This window comes from Brachyhypopomus gauderio, chromosome 17 (genome assembly GCF_052324685.1).
Source record: "Brachyhypopomus gauderio isolate BG-103 chromosome 17, BGAUD_0.2, whole genome shotgun sequence".
Classification (NCBI taxonomy): Eukaryota; Metazoa; Chordata; class Actinopteri; order Gymnotiformes; family Hypopomidae; genus Brachyhypopomus; species Brachyhypopomus gauderio.
The window spans coordinates 8,637,288-8,651,775 of NC_135227.1; the positions used below are offsets into that span (position 1 = coordinate 8,637,288).

Genomic DNA, 14,488 nt, shown 5'->3' on the forward strand with positions numbered 1-14,488 from the left:
AGTTTACGCCTTCTTTTGGCAGATCTGTTAAGATGATTGGCTGCATTAAAAAATGATTGACAGCTAACTCTGGCTGATAATTGGCTTAATAAAAATTGATTGACAACGAAAGTCTAGTATCTGATTGGCTGCATTCGAAAATGATTGACACATGATACGCCCTTTACCCACGCCCACCGGGGCTCCGGCCTGCAGCATTACCCTTCTCGTTTCTACCGCATGAGTTCTTACGTCACGGTCACGGCTCTGCGTCACGGGATCAAAGCGAACCAGAGCGGCGCAGGTCAAACATTCACCACTCAATAACCTTTGATGTTGGTTTGAGTGAAGAGCAGACCAAAGAGTATGATTTCGACCTTTTTATATATGTTAAAAACAAACAAACAAACAAAAAACTACATATTTTCAAAATAACACCCCCCCACAAGTAAAGTTAATTTTTTTTTTCTTCTTAGAAAACGTCGATTTTTTGTCGTCACGGAGTGTTTTTTCAGTAGCCCTGAAATAAATGCTCCGGTTTAAAATTTAGTCTCCCGTAAAAATAAAAAAATAGTTTTGGCATTTGGGTCCGTATCCAGTTAATCAGGAATGTGATTGGGTCCGGACAGGACGGCGTTCGCGAACCGCCATTTGGTGACCCTTGATCTATGTTTACACAGAGCGTAAAGCGAGATTCAGATTTTACATTACTTGGTTTTCGTTGTTTACACAAACAAATTTATAAATATTTTATATATAAAGCCATAACCAGAAAATATATTTTTAAGACCTAAAATAAATGTTGCACTTCACATTTCAGTGCAATAATGCCAGCAATTGATTTATAGTGCAATAATCTTAGCACTTCATAAAAACATAAAAATGAAGCATGCTCAACAACTAGATTATCAAATGACTCATCTGAAAGTGAAAAATCAAACGCAGCATTACAGAAAGCATTCGGGTTACTTTTATTCAATATCATGTGGAAGACATATACATTACTATACACTACAGTGAAGTAAAAAATAAATATATACTTAAAAAAAGAAAGAAATCCCATAGGGATATATCAAAACATTTGTCAGCATGTGTGTAAAATATTTAATTTAGCAAATGCTAATCTTTAAAAGAGAATTAACTTCATAAATACAAATATGTTTCTACATAACATTTAAACCCTAATGTACATTAATGGTATCTCAAAATTTAAAATGAATATTCTGTATAAGAGTCTGCCTTTTCCCTCTTTTCCCAAATCATATTAAATCATGCTTGGAAAACCACTGATAAATGTGTTATCTGATGTACCTGTCTGCAGCATGTAACGTTATCTAGTCCTGAGTGCAAAGCTTTGAAGACAGAGACGTCAGTCTCAAACTCAGTCATCAACTGCACAGCCACTTCTTCAGTATGACCATGGGCCGCATATCCTGAAGTTGTTTCAACAAAAGATCAGCACCATTGGAAAAGCTTTCATCCATCACAATCTTAACATTATTCACCGACTCCAGCTTTAGAGGATTTCTGAAATGAACAACATTTTCGTCTTCATCCACTTCTTGGAACTCTGCATCTTTATAGATGATGGTAGCATTTTGTTCAATTGTTTGCTGCCGTTTCAAAGGCATGTCAGTCCATTCACTTTCACTTGTTTTCCTTTTAAAAGTATTTGTAGATGAAGACTCTTCAAATAACTTCAATATCGATTCCTCAAACCCCAAAGGACTGAAAAGTTTTTGTGCTACACCACTTTCTGTCTGCTCTTCCTGATGGTCGGTGGAGTCTGATGTGGATTCTGAAACCTTAGTCACACAATCACCATCAACCGCACCATTTTTAACACTTTTTTTTTCTGGATTGATTTTAATTGTCTGCTCGGACTTTCGTGGACGGCCTGGTTTGCGTTTAGCATCTGGCATCAGAATGGATGGAGGGTCTTCATCGCTCTGCCTTTCTGGAGGAGTTGTATTTTCAGGCTCGTGAAGTTGTGACCAAACCAAAGAACTCTCTGCGTTACTCTCCTCAGGATCGGTCTTTTCGACCTCTGAGGTGTCCCCCGAAGAATCATCCAGTTTGTTTACATCTTTGTTCTTCAGTCGTGTGTTCTTCTTGCAAAAAATGAAATGGCTCCTCTGATCCTCAATGTAGCGTTCGGTAAGGCCGTGAGTGGTGTAATGTTTGAACACACGCCGCTCTGTGTTCAGGACGGACTCACAACCCTTAATCATGCACGGGTACTGCAAAGGAAACCTTCCAGTACACACAGCTGATGCTTCATCCATGGACTTCAGAGAAGGTTTTCCGAAGCTCGTCCAGTGGTTACACACCTTTTCATCTTTTTTCTTAGAAATTTTTTTCTTCAGTTTGACTTTGTTGCTTGCAATGTTCTCTTTGCCATTGTTGGGGTCTGCACTGGTTGCTTTCGCTGGGACATTTTCTCCATCACAGTTTTTTTGTTTTTGTTTAATCGTCTCAAAAGTTGCTTCATGTTTCTTCATGAGATGTCGGAGAAGATTTGATTTGGTGGTATAGACCCTATCACAGCCTTCACATTCACACTTGAATGTCAGGTCCACACTTTCAAAATCTCCATCTGCTGAAACTCGTATAGACTTGTGGTCATTTTTAATGTGTTCGATATATTTTAAGTGACAGGTGAAGTAAGCGGGGCATTTCGACTGATCACACTGAAATGTGCCCACTTCAACACCAGTCAACAGAGCACTTGCTTTTTCCAATGTGCATCTGTGAAGTAACAGATAATGCTTCAATAAGCTGGTGACTTTGGAGACAACCTTCGAACATTCTTTGACTTGACACTTGAATTCATGGACCTTAACAGCCCCTTCTGCTTGACCACCATTTATATTTTTTCCGCCACTGGTCTCAGCTGATCTCTCTGACTGATGCATTGCCCTGTAATGCAGTATAAGGTTCTGTTGTATAGAAAAGGCTGCTACACATCCTTCATGGACACATCGATATGGCCTGTAGAGACTGAGCTCATCATTCATGTCTGAAGACTCACCCTTGCCTCCAACAGGTTTGTGTGCCTTTTCTTTTTTTATGGATTCAACTTTAGCTTTAGTCTTTTTCGGCTTGTCCTTCTTTTCTACAGCGGTTTCTCCAACATGTGTGGATGCAGTGCTGGCAACTTTGTCTAAATTGCAGTGCTTTCCAGGGGGGAGAGAGTTCCCAGCCGCTTGCTTTGGCTTTGCATCAGCTGATGTACATTGAACACTTGTCTTATTTGTAGTATGGCAAGGGCTAGTCAGTGGTTTTAAATCCTTTTCTGATTTTATATTAAGGCTGGATATTTTTTGTGTTTCGTTAGCTAGAGCACAGCTCTCTCTCCCTTCTAGGGGTTCTTGTTTAGGAAACTGCTTTGCTCCTGGTATATCTGCTGGCTCTTTTCTGCTGTTTGTATTCACCATTTTCACAATTGGACTTGACGTACACTGAGGCTGCACTGACAGAATACTGCCTCTCTGACTGTGACCAATGCTGTTGCGTACATTTTTTGACTCAGAGTTGGATTTTTCTGTCTTTTTAAATTCTTTGCCGATTTTTAATTTTGACATTTCTTCAATTGAGAAGTGATGGACATTTTTATAGTGGATTTTGAGGCCTGTGGTTCGAGTAAATGTCTTTGTGCACAGGTTACAATTATAAGGTGATAATTTGTCTGGATTTTTCTTCAGTTCATTTATCTTGTCCTCACCAAAGTCATGTACTCTGCATAAATGTTTGAATAAAGCTTCCTTTGTCATTGCGCCATAAACACAGCCTTCCTCAACACATCTAAATGGTTTAAGAATATTCTTCAGGTCATTGCTTTGCCCCTCAATTTGAGATTCAACACACTTTGCAGTTTCGGCTTCAGGTGGATGATTATGCAATGTTGTCGTTACAACTTTTAAGGTTTCTTGGGTTTTCAGATCTACTAAATCTAGGCGTTCGAATGCCCTTTCAATTTCTAGAATTTTGCCATCTTCACCAGGGGATGTAGAAGGTATTTCAGTGTTCTTTTCATTATCCGTTTCTGGTCCAACTGGTACATCAGCCGTGAGCTTACTCAAAGGGGGTCTGCTGGATGAACTTCCACTCTCATTATGAGGTGTTACGAAAGTAATTTCAGATGTGTCTCCAGATGGTGAACTGCCATTTTGAACACTGTAATTTGACCCATGGATCTCTGTAAAGGTGTTGAGAACGTCAGATTCTGACTGCTGATGCATGAGCATATTGGTATCTTGGCCAAGTGGATTATTCCTGGGGAGAGACGTCTGAATGGTTGAAATGTCTGGATCATTGAGAAAATCAAGAAATGATGTCGGCAAATCAGCAGTAAGATCAACTTCGTCTATTGGTCTGCACTGAGAACGCTTTGATAAGTGACCACCAAGTGACTTTGTGCTAGAAAACTCCCTATAGCACCTACAGCAAATTACTTTTCCATCCTTTATTATTGCAGGCCATTTTGTCCTCCTTGATGACCTAATTTTCTTTTCTTTCTTGATCTCACCAGGATTTGTAATATTCTTATTTTCAGGAGATACGTTTTCAGTTGTCACTTGCGATGCTTCTGGAACAGACAAATCGTGACTTTGCTCATTTTCCATTGTTGCAGTACCGACACTTGAAACAGAGAAACTTTCTGGTTCTTCCTTACAAATAGGTGATGCAAAATGAGTTAAACATTTGACATCTGGTGAAGAGAACAATGGATCAGCTTGATTAACGGTGAATTCTTTATTTGCTTTTTCTATTGTTTGTACTGCACTGGAACATGTCTGCACTGGGTAAGGTGAAAAATATTGATTAAAATTTTGCCCAGACGCAGAATGTAAATCACCAACATCAGGAGGAATCCCAACGTTGTCATCGTTCTGTCTGATCTCCATGAATCCAAGCTCCTCACTTGATGCTGCTTGTGGCATTTCACATGCCTGATCAACATTGAGAGAATGCAGCACCCTTAGAGAACTGGATACATACTTAGATGCTTCATTCATTACACTTGAGTGTGAATCTGTATTTATTGTTGATTGTGTGTTGCCATCATCAGTTAAGGAAGGAGTGTAATCCATGTCCTTTTCCGACAGTAGGTCAGTGTGTGACAGATATAATGGATAAGCCTGCAAGCTATCAGGCATAATCATTGTAGGGAAGTGATTCTGCAGAGAGTAATCTGAATTATAACCATCAAACGAGGGTGAACTCCATGACTGAGACAACTGTGGCTGCACTAATGAATTCTGGGTTAATGGAATTTCACTTTGTGAGTTTTCAAACTGAGGGCAAAATTTGGCACTGAAAGACTGTGCAGGACTAGGAAGAGGTGGGACAGGGTCTGTCAGTGTAGAATCAGCTGATACCTTTTTTTCCTGGATTTCTGTATACTGCTGAGATGTGGCTGTATCTGAGGACTTTATCTTTTTCTTTGGAGTTTGAAAACTGGAGTCCTTGATTTCAGATAAAGACTTTCTTGCTGCAATTTCTGCAATCCTCTTGTACTTTCTTGCCAACTTCCACTCTTCGAATGCTTCAAAATGCACATTTTTCACATGTCTTGAAAGACTTTTTGAAGTGCTGTACTTCCGTGTGCAAGTCTCAAAAGGACAGACATGAGGGAGATTTTCTTCATCCTCTGTGATATTATTCTGTGAACATGGTTGCACACCTGCTTTTGTCACTGACCCATTGTGTACATTAGATGTTATCTGAGCATTTCTGAGCTGTTTCCATGTAAATGAGAACAGCTTCTTATCTTGCAAGAGTGACTGAGTCATGGAGTCAGAGCTCCGAAGAGCATTCAAGAAAATAGGATCATCATACTTGATGGGTATAGGTACCAGTTTTACGTAGCATGGCGCAAGACACAATGGAGTTTCCCCATCAACATCAGGCTGTACGTCTGAGGCTGAACAAGCTGCTTCTGAAGTCGGGGACTCTTCGTAAGGCTGTTCGACAGGAGAATCCCTAGCTGGTGACTGATCATGTGCAAATGATGGTTCGGCCATTAAAGATAAAGATGGTTCAGGCTCTTCTACAGAGTCACAAATAGAGTTTAACATGCTCTCAACAGAGTGCTTGATTATCGGTGGACTAAAATCTTTCGGCACTTCATCAGCTTGGTGTTCCGTAAGCTCAAGATCCGAGGAACTCTGGGTAGGTGTTTCATGTTGAAGCACTGAACCCTCAGAATCAGACAGCTCCTGCTTCGTGTGCTCCTTCTGATGCGTATTCAGCTGAGACAGTGAATAGAACACCCTTCCACAGTTGTTACTTTTGCAAGTGAACGTGATGTAGTGCTGTGCTTCGTGATCATACAGTAAGTATGCCTCACTGAATACCCTCCCGCAGTTTGGAAACATGCACTGTGCCTGGAAATCTGAATGCATTTTCCTGTGCATGAGAAGTTCCGCATGAGAATGAAAGCTCCCTTTGCAACCCAGTTGGATGCAGAAATATGGTTTCTCGCCACAATGCATCTGTAAGTGATCGTTCAGGTGAGTGACGTTGACAAACTGTCGACGGCAATATTGGCAAACTGCCTTCTGGCTTTGGATTTCAAGAAAGTTTGTAGCTTCCTCTTCATTTTTGTGAGCCTTAACATGCGCAACCAAATTTCTGAAGTACTTGAAAACTTTCTGACAGCTTGTAACAGGACAGGAACAATCTTCAGTGTTTTCAACATCACGAACAGGGTTGCCCCGTTTTGGAAAGCTTATTTTACTTTTGACTTTTCCGGCAGTGCTAGAATTAGTGTTTGAAGATCCTACATAGTTAGAACACACATTTTGGCCCATCTTTACAACAGCTTTGCTGGGGTCTTGTTTGCTGTTACCTAATATGGATTCTGTAGAGATAGTTTTTTTCATTTTTGCATTCATAGCAGCAAGTCGCTCTTTGCTCGACTGTTTTACGTGTGATGCTACATGAGGCTCTAGAACTGCCCTAGTCTCAAACGATTTTGCACATATTGGACAACGGAAAATACCATCTTGGACATGCTTCAGTGCGTGCTTCACGATCCTGTGCCCAAGGAACTCCTTATCACACAATACACAATACTGCATGTAAGCTTGCCAGTTGCGAAATCTTGCTGAAACAAATCCCTTTTCCCTTAGCTTCTTCATGTCCCTTTTTTTCTTTCGCTCAGCTTCAATGTCACTGAGATCATTTGTGGGACTAAGGAGGAAATCCATATGTTTGAAATCTCTCTCGTCAGCATCCAGCACACCTTCATTGTCCTCACTGTCATTCAGTTTATCAATGGATGACACAATAGATGCTTCCTCTCCCATAAGAGCAAGACAATGACGCTTCAAAGTTTTCCAATCCCAGAACTCAGGATCGAAAGGCCACTGTGTCTTCAAGGCCAACAATAGATCACAGCGTAGTGAATTTGGAATTGGGAGACTTTCCTCTTCAAGCTTTTGGTCAGGTTCATTGAACAGTGTTTCAACTGCGTAGTAAGAATCCACAGTGGGCTTAACAAGAAACTCTGTTAACTGACAAGCCCGTTTTACTTCTAAGTCTAAAGGCAACAAGCAGGAGATAGTCTTGCAAATAGTTGTACTGCAGTCTTCGTTGCCATTCACTCCTATTTTTAATGCTTTAATGCACATTTCAATGCACAATGTAAGGCCTTCACTCTGAACCTGAAAGAAAAACAAAAGCACATTATTTGGTTTAAAAATCTAGCTATGCATCGTCAATGAAATGTCACGAAAAAAAAAAAAAAAAAAAAAAAAACTAATCTCTGACCTCTGCTTGGATAACCTTTATGAGGAGAAGGATGTGGTACACACTCCCAGAGAGTTGTGCTAACAGTCTGCATTGATCCAGAAAGGCCTGAGCCGATTCAAGACGTATTAGAAGTTTGCTCCAAAACAACGTCAGCTCCCTGAAAATGGAAACATAAAAAAATTTATACTATTACACATCTAGATTTAAGCATGAAAATTTGAGCATTCCATGAGATGACATTGGTAGATCCTAAAAATGTAATAACTGACTTGGATATCACTACATTGCTTCCCAAAAACTACTGAAGAGCTGGATGATGGTTGAAGAAAGCAGTTTTCCAAGGCAATCAGCGATGGTGGTAAAAACAAATATTCAAACAGTTACCCAAGCTAAAACAAAGATCCTTTCAGGATTAATCTTAGTGTGATCTTCAGTAATTCAGCAATGCTCAAAGTAATATAGTAAAGTAACTTGGTTCAAATATTTATACTGAAAGTAAACCTTTTGCAGTTTCACAATTTGCACCTGAAACAATTTAGGCTAAATCTATAGACAGCCTATGGTACATATACTAAAAAAACATGTCATAGTGAATAGAACTACAGTGATAAAACCTTTACTACTGCACGTTCAAAAATGTATTCAGCACATTCATGAACAAATCTATATTTTATGTAGCAAAACACGCCGGCTCTACATGCACTGGGCCAAGACAAAGTCTGAGTAAAGAGTCCTACCATGCACAATAAACGTCCCCCTGGAGAAGCTGCCGTTTTAGAAAAGCAGTGCAAAGACTTAGAGCACCTTTCTCATTCTCCTCAGATTCTAAATTACAGATCATATCCAGAGCATCCTTGCAATCGATCTCCTTTATCTAAAAAAGAAAGTTGAGGGAAAACCAGTTACCTTCATTAAAAGGATTCATTTTCAAACTGCTCTATTTTACTGTTTGCAAACTGTAGACAGACAAGGAAAAGACAGTGAATGAACAACGTTGGAGATTATATACATGGCATATGTCGAACAGCCATGCTACATTTACTCCTGTAATAAAGTGCCTGAAATATGCATAGGTTTGTTATAATTTGGGGATGTAGATGTGAAGCACCTACATTCCTCCCCACACTGCCACTAATAGAAAAATATAAAACCTGACAGTATGCAAGTCTTTTTACTTCATAATTAATTAGTTACATAGTCATACACAAAATATTTAAAACAGTCAAATGTTCTTTGGTTCCAAAATTTCTTTTTTTTTTTTTATAATCGGAAAGTATACATTTGCTAAACTTTAAACTAAGTTTATTTTAGTAGGTAATGATCACTTCATGTAAGCGTGAATATGATTTTTATTACAAAGACATTCTGCAACAAAGAATGCCACCTAACAACTTTACATTCTCCAAATCAAATTTTTAGACATGTTATAAATACAATGCAAGGGGGACCGACTCTAAAGCTGAGCATTGGTTATAGATTTTACTGTTCACACACAATCCTCAGTTAATGACCATGTCACACAGATGCACTACAGTAGGTAGATATGCCTATAATCATGACGTGTTTGCAGGTTTTTAGTGCTGCAATACTTTAAATTTAAATTCTTAATCAAAATTAAATAAACCCACCAAAAAATAAACCTGAAATCCAAGTGACAATAATAATAATAATAATAATAATAACAACTGTCTTTATGTTCAAATAAGAGTCATTCCTTGTTTTTATTTTCTACTGCGTGACTTCCATTCCTTACCAAACATGGACACGCAACTTTCATTTCAATTGTAGCAATACTGCAGATTTTTACGCATGCATTTCATTTCAGGCTGTGCTGCAAAATGTTCAAAAGGGCACAGTACAGACAAGGCAGTACCGGGAAATGCAATGTAGTGTAAGCGGTAAAAACTACACCCATCAGAAGTACAAATCAGACAGGGAGACAGGTTGCAACACCCAGTTACTGCCTACATTTTTTATGCATTTGCAGTGGTTCAGGAGTTCCAAGTTAAACTTCCATTTTTTGGTATTTTTTTTTTAAACATTAAGTGTTATTAACATTATTTGTGAGGTGTTATATTTTGTTTGTTTGTTACATTTGGATATGTTTGCAATTAGGTAAACAGCACTTTTTAATCTCCCATTTTTTATCTCCTGGCCAAAAAGCCAAAAGTGCCATTTTTTGGCCAAAAAACATTTGCTATATGAAAGTTTGGTGCATCTCATAAAATGTAAAACTGTACCTCTTGCATGAGTTCTTGCTGAGACACTGTCTCACACAGACATACAAGGTAGATCTGTTTGAAATTCTTCTTTCCACCAAACTCTGGAAACTCTGCACACGTCTTTGCAAGCACCGCAGCTTTGTCAACACATCTCTTTTTGATAAGGTGCTTTATACGCAGGTCAAGAAGCGTTGGGCCTTCCTGAGCCAGAAGTTCATAAACTGTGGACAATAATTTTACAATAATTAATCCCATTATAACAATAATTTGCAAATACTTTTAAAATTCAAATGCTGATAACATTGTGATGCTTAAATAACAGGATTATTAAAGAAACATGGTGTGAGTCTTTGTAACTGTTACCCTTGCATTTTCAACAAGGAAACAGTGCCGACTTCTCCATATTCATTCACATATAAATAAGACAGATACACAAAAATAACAGACAGTAAGATTAATTTCACCTTTTTCAGCATCTGGCATGTGGTTTGATAGGAGGCTACACAGAGTATTGTTGGTCCAAACACCACTTTCATTGGAGAGAGTCAACAGTGTGCTAAGCTGCAAATTCCCAGTTGCCTGAAGAATACTATGCGCCCCCTGCAAGAGAAAGCCGAAAGACAGCTGAGGCTAGCCAGAAAGCACCTATTCTAAGTTCTTGCAGGTTAACACCATATGGAAAAACTCCCATGTTTATGCGATTCATTTTACAAGATGGAAAATCCATCCGCCAAGCAGGGTGCAATATACTCGTCATGGCATGCAAGTATAAACAATGTAAATTAATGCAATGCATTTAATGCCATTTTGCTAATCTGCATGTACATACATTATTTTGATATAATGAAAACAACTTTACAAAATAAAGAAAGAATAACTATTTAAATAATTAGGAACCTTTTTACATTGACAATTTTAGAGTTAGCCATAGTAACTACACAAGGATGAGAATGATCATTGCAACACACAAAGATGCTCCAAGCATCCATGTTAGATTTGGGTACAGTAAATAAAGACCATCTCTAACCTTAACGGATGACTGAAATTCTTCCCATAAGGCACCTGGGATTGTCTCAGACACTGAGAGCAGAAAATCCAAACAACTCCTAGAAATGAATACAGAAATGTGATTTTTAAAATGTATTTTGTGTTTTTTTTTATCAACATGCAGGATAATGCAGATGTTTTCAACAAGCAAACAGAGAAGCCTAGGTAAAGAAAATGGGTAACTGAACAACATATTGACGTCGTTTCTACTCACAGAGTTAACTTTTCAAGTACAACTGTAACATGCTCGCACTCAGGGAAGAGAGAGGGGGTGGCTTCAGCAAAGCATAATATAGCCACGGTGTACATCTCCAGTAAAGGCAGTGGATCTTCCTCAGACTTCCATTGGCCTCCATGTTCCACAAGTATCTGATAATAGAGGGAACAAATTCTCAGTGTATTTTATCACCCCACTGATAGAAATATTTACCCTGCAGTATGTTATATGTTGTTTTAGAAAGACTCTACATCAGAGGTGATGTTAGTAAGGATGGTTTAAAGCAGGTCTAATGAAGTACCACATACCATAGTAGTATTATATTAAGCGCCATTCTTTCATTTTTTCCATATTTCTTGATTTTGGTTGTGAAGCCCTTCAGTGTCATTATTTATATATGTCTTTATTTAAAAAAAAACTTCATTTACATGATTTAAAATGCACTTAAACCCTTGTTTTTTCTTAGTCATTATTGCATTAACTATGGATTACATTTGTACAAGTGTCAAAACACCAAAAATTACCATTATTTTTTGTGTCAAGAGATTTACAATTTTTTTGTCTATAAGAATTTAGTGTTCCTCAGTTCAGATCACTGATTAGTTTAAAGCAACTGACTCTCGTTTTGTCTGTGTCAGTCAGTCATTGTTTTACTCAATTTGTGCCAAGACAGTGAATTAATAAGAAAGCTGGATCCCACCTATTGTGTCTCACAAAGACTACATGATATAGAAAATTTTAATTAGCAAAAGACTTTAAAAACAAAACTAAAAAATGCATGTAGTATGGCATGGTAACTTTACATGAAAATATTCTACAAGAACATGTAGATAGTTTGTGGTTTTCACTACATATGGTCATCACTTTAAATATTAAAGACATTTCTGGAATCAACACGAAACAATGTGGCAAGGCCACACATTCAACAGTGCATGTTAACTCATTTACACTAGATGACCCTTATTTAGACCAGTGAATGTACAGGGAGGCCCCTCAGAAAGGATTACAGATGTGTCACCAATGAGGGTTCCGGCCTTTAGCAGAGGTGGCTTGCTTCTATTTACACGTACTGCATTTGGCAGGCACTCTTATGCAGAGAGACTTACACAAGCGAGCTCTCAGAATATCAACTAAATAGCATAGCTGGCACTAGAATCGCAGACACTATGCATTCCAATTGTTGTTGTCCATAAACCCTGGGGATATCCTGGCATAGTATGATATATAGTGAAGGTGAGATCAAATTTGAAAGTACAGACATGCCATCACACTTCCTGCTTTCTTCACTGGGATTGTTAAAATAACAAAAAAAAGATCAAGAGAAATAATCAATTCCTAACAACATCCCAATCATTTAAAGCAGAGATGCATTTAGCACTGAAAACCTGTGCCCTGTGCTTAACAATATTTAGCAAGATAGTCTAAATAACCTTAGTGAACCTACATCATAGACGCACAATAAACTCAAGATATTATATATATATATATATATATATATATATATATATATATATATATATATATATATAAGGAATCATTAAATGAGTAATCAACAAACTTCAAAATAGAATTGCAATTACAAGCTATGAAACTGGATATAAAAAGCACAGCAGGTACTGAAGGATTTCCCTCAATATAAATGGATAAACCCTATAATTAACAAACATTCTGCACTTCAACCTCTTGGCCATTGTTTAATTTCACATCCAGTGTGCAGGACCACAGGATCAAAACAACTAAAAATTGTCCTACTGTGCAATTGCTTACAGACTGATCAGTACTACATGTCTGTAGTTACAAGACACGTGTACATGAAATACTTTTGATAGGAACATATTTATTTGCAAAGGAAAATCCGTCAGTTTACACATTTCTCTTAACATTGCCCAGACCTAATCCTCTGTCCAGGTCAACCCATTACATTTTTTTTCACTAGAGCAAATCAATAATGCTTCGTAGGTTTGGACAAATATCATCACTACAGACAACTGGTTATTGCATCCTTTAAAAATAAATGACATTATCCTCTAAAAAACAAACAAATAAACAAAAAAAGAGCTAACCGTTGGGTCAAAAATAAGCCACAACGTATCTGCCCTTAATCTGTGCGTTTCATGTCGGATTTCTATGGCAGTTCTCAAAACTGCACAAGTAGCGTTTATGAACTGGTTTTTGTCTCCATGTTAAATGCGTTAGTTTTCTTCACACATGATGTGGAGGCCATTTGAAAGGCGTCGCGGTGCAAAATGCTGGACGACCGAGCGCATTTAGGCTGAGACACTCCCTTATTATCAATGCAATTAGCGTAAGGTGCCACAAAAAGCTAGCCAGCTAGCCGCTGTAGCCGAGCTGCTATCGCGGGGGGCTTGGCAGGCTGGGTCTGCAGTGTACTGGTCCTGGTTAGTGGGGTTTTATACACATTCTGGTGGTGGGAAGCTTCTGGTTCTGGTGCATTGCGCGCCGACTACTTCTACTGACGTGTTATTTGCTGAAATAACCGCACAGGCACGTACTGGAGAGCTCGAGTACCGAAGCGAAGGTTCCCCACCCGGTCAAGTGAGTGAGAGACTGCGGGTCTGGGGAGTTAGCCACCTAGCTAGCGATGATGGAGACGTGCAACACCATCAATCCGTGAAGCCAGCTGGCCAAAAAAAAAAGAATAAAATAAAAAAAAACCCACAAACCTGGCAAAATTCGTGGCAGAAACTATCGGAGGCATCTAACGGTGAATCTGTGGTCTGTTGCAACGAGGCGGTTAGATCCTTGAACCGTTTTCTGAGGGCCACGGTCTCTTCCCGTGTGTTGTATTCTTGTTCAGCCTCCTCCTCCGCCATCTTCACAACAATCACGGCCGCGTTCGCTCAGACCTCCACGCGCCGCGCTCGTGCACCGCACGCACGGCGACGCGCACGTCCTTTTTTTCTGGAGCCTGTCTACTGGTTTTGACCAACGTTGACCCCACTGACTTACGAAAAGTCGCTTGAAATGCTTTTGTTCTCGGTTGAAGTACAAATTGCTAACGACTCAACACCGCATGCAGTATTAATTCTTCCGGTGCACAAACGTCCCTTGGGCCAATTTGCCTGTGGTCTCCTTATTAGCGTATTATTTAGTAGGAGATGATTATAGCTGCTTCTGTTTGTAGTGAGGTTAACTGTTGATTAAAACAGCAAAAGAGGAAACTTTAAAGAACAGTAACACGAACACAAACACACTATATGCTGTATTTCTTTTAGTTCCAAAAATCTGCAAGACTACAGCCTGA

The 14,488-nt window shown here is 38.9% G+C and overlaps 1 protein-coding gene across 1 annotated transcript; it reads right to left on the reverse strand.

Annotated features, from left to right (window-relative positions):
* Positions 1–926: 926 nt before the first annotated feature.
* On the reverse strand, positions 927–14,170 carry znf292a (zinc finger protein 292a). The gene is made up of 8 exons (XM_076978222.1): positions 13,908–14,170; positions 11,221–11,375; positions 10,987–11,065; positions 10,424–10,559; positions 9,978–10,180; positions 8,475–8,611; positions 7,756–7,894; positions 927–7,649 (listed from the first exon to the last, which is right to left on the reverse strand). The coding sequence occupies exons 1-8, from the start codon at positions 14,055–14,057 to the stop codon at positions 1,368–1,370; spliced, it is 7,281 nt and encodes a 2,426-aa protein (XP_076834337.1). The 5' UTR covers positions 14,058–14,170; the 3' UTR covers positions 927–1,367.
* Between the last annotated feature and the right edge of the window lie 318 nt (positions 14,171–14,488).

Excerpts from the sequence above, each read along its gene's own strand:
- znf292a (XM_076978222.1), bottom strand. The coding sequence starts at position 14,057 with ATGGCGGAGGAGGAGGCTGAACAAGAATACAACACACGGGAAGAGACC. Across the intron at positions 11,376-13,907 it reads TCTGCCACGAATTTTGCCAG|ATACTTGTGGAACATGGAGG; the intron begins GTTTGTGGGTTT and ends CTCTATTATCAG. Across the intron at positions 10,560-10,986 it reads AATTTCAGTCATCCGTTAAG|GGGGCGCATAGTATTCTTCA; the intron begins GTTAGAGATGGT and ends TTTCTCTTGCAG.